The 8780-nt window shown below is 36.5% G+C and overlaps 1 protein-coding gene across 1 annotated transcript; it reads left to right on the top strand.

Annotated features, from left to right (window-relative positions):
- Positions 1-631: 631 nt before the first annotated feature.
- LOC138362024 (carboxypeptidase B-like) lies at positions 632-8509 on the top strand (the record flags this gene model as incomplete). Its single annotated transcript, XM_069320963.1, has 9 exons — positions 632-700; positions 1078-1176; positions 1327-1471; positions 1736-1930; positions 2100-2265; positions 2559-3081; positions 7652-7738; positions 8116-8214; positions 8365-8509. Coding segments are annotated over exons 1-9 (1528 nt in total), but the record flags the coding sequence as incomplete, so codon positions are not given.
- Positions 8510-8780: the final 271 nt, after the last annotated feature.

The raw sequence follows: 8780 nt of genomic DNA, 5'->3' as shown, positions 1-8780 counted from the left end.
TAAATAAGAGCGGCCTCGTATGGTGGAATACATTCCTTTTTAAGTTTTTTTCATTATTTTGTTTTTATACATATTGGAAATGAGCATACAAAGATATTAAAACATCAGAACCAACTGAAACAAGAAACAATGGATATAAATTGGGAAAGATAGACACAGGAAAATCACACGAAAATACTGGTTTTGAAATAGTGTGTTTAATCTACTAAAGACATAACTATTAACGTAATAGATGTTGATTCATGTATAATTCAAATTCATATATAAAACACTGCAGCGATCCAATATCCGGTATGATAATTTTTTCCTGAAATCTACTATCACATTTCTAAACCACTATTTACCCAGGTATTTTCTAAATCAAACTTTATCCAATTTACTAACTGCTCTTATATTTACAGCTTTTTTACATTCCTTTTGTTATACCCCTCTCAGTAAATTGAATACTTTAATCATGTTACCCGTTACTCTAGCGGGACCAATTACACCTGTCCCTACAATCTCACCTTTACCGGCCAATATAAGCTGCGACTGGAAGCATAATCTCGCATCTTGTGCTTCTGTGTCTTAGTGTCACCACGGATTAAAGGTTTAAGTACTTGTGTCTCCGCAGTGCTTGTTGTATTCCAAGATGCTGCCTGTTTTGCCTGTGTTTTGCCTGTGTTTGGCTACGCTCGTCCAGGGCGATGCAAGCATTCAGGTGAGTTTCTTTCATTATTTATCTCGTGGTAATTACTTCGTGATTTACGCCATTAATAGTGTCTATTGGTTTTGAATTTTAAGTGTCATTCTTTCAACAACGTAAGGCATTATTTATGCGAAACAATTTTAAATGCATACTGAAGTTTACTTTTCTTTTACGAGAGTAGTGGGCATCCATCAGTCTCAGCAGACATATATTTCCATGTAAATTGATTAATCTTTCTTTTATATGAAAACCTTTGGGATTTGTCTAACATCAGTTAGATTTGTATCTAACAGTATATAGGTACCCGTGAAGTCGGGAACTGTGATGGGTTGTGGCACACAATACCACAAAAATGTAGAGGTTTTATCTAACATGTTGTTTGTGGACAGATGTGGAGTGTTGACGTGTTAAAAAATAACGATGTGATCCGGGAACTAGAAAACGGCGGTTACTTCGATATTTGGGGCGACAATACAACCCACGCCCAGGTAAGTGAACTGTTTGCTGTCAGACAACTTTCTTGCATGAATTGTGTATATACTTGGCCGAAACGTTGTCGTTGCTTCATTTTCATGTGTGTGGTTTTGTAATTTATAGTATATTGGAGGGCCACTCATAATCATGCGTCATCTTTGTAGATTCTGGTAAGCTCGACCTGTAGGAGTACGTTGGTACAGCAGGTGCTGGAGTCCTCAGAGATGAGGTACTGGGTGGAGGTGGAGGATGTGATGAGTCTGGTGCAGCAGGAGCGGATTTTTATGGAGACAACCAAAAACAACAGAGGTAAATACATGCTCGCTCAAATACCCAATTTGCATATGATTGAGAATATAAATAAATTTGATTGATTTAGTAGAATTTACACTGTCCATATATTTCACGTATATGTAAGATGTTTGCTAAGAAACTGTGGAAATCCTCTTTCTTATTGTCATAAATTTAAACAAAACTAGAACAATAGATTTTAATACCTCATACTATATGTTGTTAATGATATATTGCATAAGGTTTACAGTTTTTTATATTATAACCCAACGAATCCCACAGAACATCCGATGGATTGGAACGTCTACCACAATACGGCAGACGTCGAGAAGTTCATAAACTGGGTGAAGGAAATGGGAGGCTGCTTCGTGCAGGTGCTAACGGCAGCCACCACGGAGGAGGGGCGCCAAGTCCTGGTGATTAAAGTCACAGATCCATTCTCCGATGAACCCAAGACAAAGATCTGGATCGAAGCTGGTAAGAGAGAGGAGCTTGTTCGTCCTGAATAGCCAATAGAGTTAGCAATACAGTGTATATAACATATTGCGAATATAACAATTATAAGTAAGATAATAGAGTTAATAATGATAAGTGACAATATAAAATAATAGCTAATTATTTCCCAATCTCTTTCCCGTTGTTCCAGGTATCCATGCTCGTGAATGGATCTCTCCTGCCGTCTCTCTGTATATCCTGAACCTTCTGATTACAGACGATTCTTGGCGAGACCTGCTGAAGAGGACGGAGTGGTACATCGTGCCTGTCGTCAACCCGGACGGCTATCATTACTCCTTCACCTCCGAGAGTGCCAGGTCAGTCAACAGTGTACACGATATGCAACACCGTGCAGTGTTCATGCCACACAACCTCGCACAGTGAAGACAGAAGACACAGTGCAGAAGTATTGTAAAACTGCAGGGGTCATAAAGACCCCTGCAGTTTTACAATACACTCTGCACATTATTGCCCAGAAGCGTGTGTATCCCAAGTCGTGACTAGTAATGAGATAATACATATAGCAGTTTATTATGGGAAATAATACCAACCTTTTAGTTTAAAAAAAAAAAAATCATTGTCATGATTCTAACATTATTGTTTACTCTAGGCTGTGGAGAAAGAATCGCCAGACCCACCTTGATAGAGGGTGCAAAGGAGTGAGCCTGATCCGTGACATGGACTTGGAATGGAGCTTCAGCACTCCATTCGACCCTTGTAGTGAGACTTACAAAGGCGTCACACCCTTCACTGAACCAGAAACCCGAGGTCTCCAAGCAATCATGGAAACAGTGGGTGGCATTGACCTGTTCATAGCTTTCCGAGGCTATGGCCAGTCTATCGTTTATCCTGTGTTGCGGAATGACATTCCTCCAGCAAACATCCATGAACACGAAGTTCTGGCTATGGTATTTGTTCATGCCGTGAGCTATACGTCTCGTGGACATATCAATTATGAGATAGGCCAATCAGGACCACTGTACGGTCTAACCTCTGAAGACTTGGCACCCGAGGCACAGAATAGGTTCATATATACCATTGATCTCCCTTATAAAGGGAGATATGGACTTCTTCATTCAGAGAGTAATATTAGCAGCACTCTGATGGAGACCACTGCCGGTATCATGTGCATGGTCCGTCATATTACTAACACGGGTCACTGTACCAATCCTTAGTAGCAGCCATATGTATAGTTGGTACATATGGCATATGGTTGGTACTAAGGCAGGAGTTACTCCTGGAATCAACATTATTTATGTAAGTAATTCCTAAATCTGAATTTTAAATCCTAAAATAAAACAATAAAAAAATCTACCTGTTTTTATTTAAACTGCTATTAGACAAGTCTAACAAATAAATTTACAACAGTAGGCAGGTATTTAGCTAATGTAACAACCGGTCTTTTTATATAATGATGTTCCACTTGATGTTGTAGTTATTTACATGAATATATGTTTAGTATTTATGTACTTGACTTTATAATAGTGTATCAAAATTTGTTTGAAGCTCAAGTTATCTTTTCTTTAGCCACTGCACATAAGTAGAAGTGTACCTTTACAATAAAGTATATGGAAAGTTTCAAATTTTCCATTTCAATATTTGCTTTCTCAAACCAACAGTAACTATTCTTCATTTAAAAAGAATCGAATTCCCTCACTTCCATTCTGTGGCTTAAGGGAAAAGATGAGGGCCATTTCTGGCATATTGCTATTCAGTGCCGGAATCGTGGATTGAACCATTTTGCGAAAAAGAAGATATATCACTTTATTTATTTATTTATTAAATTTTGCATATACAAGAATGTACATAAGGAATGTGAGGATACAAATATGGTAATTACAGTCTTGTAAAGCAACTAGCACGCGCAGCGTTTCTGGCGTTCCTTTCTTCCAGCAATTGCCCAATTAGCCTAACGTCTATTTTTGGAAAATTGCTTGAATCGACAATTGCAAAAGCCATTCCTCTGCATCTTGAAAAAAGAATAATTAATGACTCACAACGTGGTTTTGCTAACGGCCGTTTGTAACAAATATGCTATCTTCTATTTTATCATAATTCAGTCAGGTATATTAACAATATAATTAGGGTATATTTCACACAAACAGTAGGAGTCTAAGAAGCAAAATGAAGGAGGTGTTACCACTACTGGCAGCTGCTCTTCGCGCACGCATTTAAAAAAAAATTCGTAAGAAATCCATTTCTTAACATATAGGGATGAATTTTTTACGACGCTGATGCCAAATAACGGGAAATTTTTTTTACTATATTTAATATTTGGAAAAGTCTCCACATGCACCTTAAAAAACAGAGATAACGGGGGAAAAAAAAATTACGAAGTTCCCATAGCAGGGCAAGCAAAGACAAATCCTAAAGTTTTTTTCAGTTAATTCGAACAAAGATTAGTGAGAGGATAGGTCCATTAAAAGTTAACATTGGTCAGATAACAGATAATGACAAAGCGATGAGTAGTATTTTTAATATATATTTTATCTCTGTATTTACTAAAGAGGAACTTAAAACTATGCCTTCAGCCAAACAAGTCTATGTGTGTTGGGACGAGGATAGGTTGACTAGTTTAGCTGTTACCATTGAGGATGTTATTGAGGAAATAGGGAACTCAAACCAAACAAATCCCCAGTGACGGACGAAGAACTTTTAATGGACCTATTCAGGGTGTTTAAAAAATGCAAAAGGGAGCTTTTCGAGCCAGTCTACCATATTTAATAAATCATTTGTCAGACAGAGTGCCGGAGTCATGGAAGGTTGCTAAAGAGGTGACATTTTTTTTTTAAGAAAAGAGATTGATCACTTGCGTAAAACTATCGGCCAATTAGCCTAACGTCTATTGTAGGAAAATTACTAGAATTGATATGCAAATACCATTCGTCTTCATGTAGAAAATATAAATTAATAAATGATTCACAACATGGTTTAACATATGGCCATTCATGTTTAAAAAAAATTTCATCATTTTATTCAAGCTAAGTTAAGGCAGTTGTGAAGTGCGTACCTTGCCTTTAGCAAAGACTCTGATACAGTGCCACATGAAAGACTGATTAAAAAGATAGAGTCTCACGGTATTAAGAGTGCTTTATAAACATGGATTAGGGTATAGCTATAACTAAAGAAATAGAGTGGTAGTGTAAATGGTGTTAATTCAAAATGGAAAAAAGATGTAAGTGTAACTGGAGTGCCCCAGGCTCTGTCCTGGGACCACTGTCATTTAGCACACACACACTATATATATAAATATATATATATATATATATATATATATATATATATATATATATATATATATATATATATATATATATATATATATATATATATATATATATATATATATATATATATATATATATATATATATATATATATATATATATATATATATATATATATATATATATATATATATATATATATATATGGTGGCTCAAAAGGGCCACCACTTATGGGCTATTCATGCCCGTGCCACCTTTTGGGTGGCTTAATCATGATGGCATTTTAGGTGGCATCAATCAATTTATTTTCACTTGAGAATGAACCATAGTGGTTCGAAACTTTGTGCAATTTGTATAAATAAGTGTAATACATTCTATAGTAATTAACTATTTTTATTCACCTTGAAATAACGAAAATGAGTTTTTTGAGAACTCCTCTTTCAGCTAAGCTCTGATGCTAGGAAAATAATTAGAGGGATAGAAGCCCTAAACCAGATGATAGTAAATACTGAATCTGCGGCCATATTCAATGAGACATGTTTAAAAGAAAACCTGCTGCGAACGCACTCCTCATTCTCATGGTTCTCCTCAACGCATGGTTCATTCTCAAGTGAAAATAAATTGATTGATTGATGCCACCTATAATGCCATCAAGATTAAGCCACCCAAAAGGTGGCACGGGCATGAATAGCCCATAAGTGGTGGCCCTTTTGAGCCATTATTAGTACCAATAGATGATACTGAAGATCTGTTGAGGTGCGACTGCACCCTGCGTGACTGGAGATGTCTCCCATTTCATAAAAAATAAATTGATTGATGAATTCACTTGAACGTGTCCAACGTAGGATGACTAAGTTAATTCCCCAAATTAGAAATCTTTCATATGAAGAAAGATTAACCAAGCTTAAGTTGCATTCACTGGAAAGGCGAAGAGTTAGGGGTGACATGATAGAAGTTTACAAGTGGATGAATGGACATAACAGGGAGGATATTAATAGGGTATTAAAAATATCAACACAAGACAGAACACGAAACAATGGGTATAAATTGGACAAGTTTAGATTTAGGAAAGACTTGGGTAAATACTGGTTCAGTAACAGGGTTGTTGATTTGTGGAACCAATTGCCGTGTAACGTGGTGGAGGTGGGGTCCCTCGATTGTTTCAAGCATGGGTTGGACATGTATATGAGTGGGATTGGGTGGTTATAAATAGGAGCTGCCTCGTATGGGCCAATAGACCTTCTGTAGTTGCCTTTGTTCTTATTTTCAATGTGGAGGTGGGATCCCTCGATTGTTTCAAGCATGGGTTGGACATGTATATGAGTGGGATTGGGTGGTTATAAATAGGAGCTGCCTCGTATAGGCCTTCTGCAGTTGCCTTGTTCTTATGTTATATCCATTCTATAGTACGGCGACCAAAACTGAACTGAATAATCTAAATGGGGCCCTAACCAGAGCAAGATATTACTGAAGAACAATACCAGGTGTCTTGTTACTAACGCTTCGATTAATAAATCCCAGTGTCCTATTTACCTCATTTCGAACATTCATGCATTGATAATTTGGTTTTAAATTCTTACTAATCGTAACACCCAGATCCCTTTCGCAATCAAACTTCGCAATCTCAACACCGTCTAGCTCGTACTTGTAAATTTATCATCATTACCTAGCCTCAGAACTTTACATTTATCAGCATAAAACTGCATCTGCTAATCTTTTGACCATTTCAAAACCCTATTTAGATAAACTTGAAGTGATAGTGAGTCTTCTTTCCTGTTAATTTCCCTACTTACCGATTTTTGTATATGTATGATCTGATGTTCTTAGATTAGATATATAATATGAACGAGTTTTGTTGAATATAAATAAGAGCGGCCTCGTATGGTGGAATACATTCCTTTTTAAGTTTTTTTCATTATTTTGTTTTTATACATATTGGAAATGAGCATACAAAGATATTAAAACATCAGTACCAACTGAAACAAGAAACAATGGATATAAATTGGGAAAGATAGACACAGGAAAATCACACGAAAAATACTGGTTTTGAAATAGTGTGTTTAATCTACTAAAGACATAACTATTAACGTAATAGATGTTGATTCATGTATAATTCAAATTCATATATAAAACACTGCAGCGATCCAATATCCGGTATGATAATTTTTTCCTGAAATCTACTATCACATTTCTAAACCACTATTTACCCAGGTATTTTCTAAATCAAACTTTATCCAATTTACTAACTGCTCTTATATTTACAGCTTTTTTACATTCCTTTTGTTATACCCCTCTCAGTAAATTGAATACTTTAATCATGTTACCCGTTACTCTAGCGGGACCAATTACACCTGTCCCTACAATCTCACCTTTACCGGCCAATATAAGCTGCGACTGGAAGCATAATCTCGCATCTTGTGCTTCTGTGTCTTAGTGTCACCACGGATTAAAGGTTTAAGTACTTGTGTCTCCGCAGTGCTTGTTGTATTCCAAGATGCTGCCTGTTTTGCCTGTGTTTTGCCTGTGTTTGGCTACGCTCGTCCAGGGCGATGCAAGCATTCAGGTGAGTTTCTTTCATTATTTATCTCGTGGTAATTACTTCGTGATTTACGCCATTAATAGTGTCTATTGGTTTTGAATTTTAAGTGTCATTCTTTCAACAACGTAAGGCATTATTTATGCGAAACAATTTTAAATGCATACTGAAGTTTACTTTTCTTTTACGAGAGTAGTGGGCATCCATCAGTCTCAGCAGACATATATTTCCATGTAAATTGATTAATCTTTCTTTTATATGAAAACCTTTGGGATTTGTCTAACATCAGTTAGATTTGTATCTAACAGTATATAGGTACCCGTGAAGTCGGGAACTGTGGTGGGTTGTGGCACACAATACCACAAAAATGTAGAGGTTTTATCTAACATGTTGTTTGTGGACAGATGTGGAGTGTTGACGTGTTAAAAAATAACGATGTGATCCGGGAACTAGAAAACGGCGGTTACTTCGATATTTGGGGCGACAATACAACCCACGCCCAGGTAAGTGAACTGTTTGCTGTCAGACAACTTTCTTGCATGAATTGTGTATATACTTGGCCGAAACGTTGTCGTTGCTTCATTTTCATGTGTGTGGTTTTGTAATTTATAGTATATTGGAGGGCCACTCATAATCATGCGTCATCTTTGTAGATTCTGGTAAGCTCGACCTGTAGGAGTACGTTGGTACAGCAGGTGCTGGAGTCCTCAGAGATGAGGTACTGGGTGGAGGTGGAGGATGTGATGAGTCTGGTGCAGCAGGAGCGGATTTTTATGGAGACAACCAAAAACAACAGAGGTAAATACATGCTCGCTCAAATACCCAATTTGCATATGATTGAGAATATAAATAAATTTGATTGATTTAGTAGAATTTACACTGTCCATATATTTCACGTATATGTAAGATGTTTGCTAAGAAACTGTGGAAATCCTCTTTCTTATTGTCATAAATTTAAACAAAACTAGAACAATAGATTTTAATACCTCATACTATATGTTGTTAATGATATATTGCATAAGGTTTACAGTTTTTTATATTATAACCCAACGAATCCCACAGAACATCC

The sequence above is a fragment of the Procambarus clarkii genome, unplaced genomic scaffold (assembly GCF_040958095.1).
Source record: "Procambarus clarkii isolate CNS0578487 unplaced genomic scaffold, FALCON_Pclarkii_2.0 HiC_scaffold_1087, whole genome shotgun sequence".
NCBI classification, from domain to species: domain Eukaryota; kingdom Metazoa; phylum Arthropoda; class Malacostraca; order Decapoda; family Cambaridae; genus Procambarus; species Procambarus clarkii.
The sequence above is the reverse complement of the archived record's forward strand: the minus strand, read 5'-3'. Positions and strand labels throughout refer to the sequence as shown.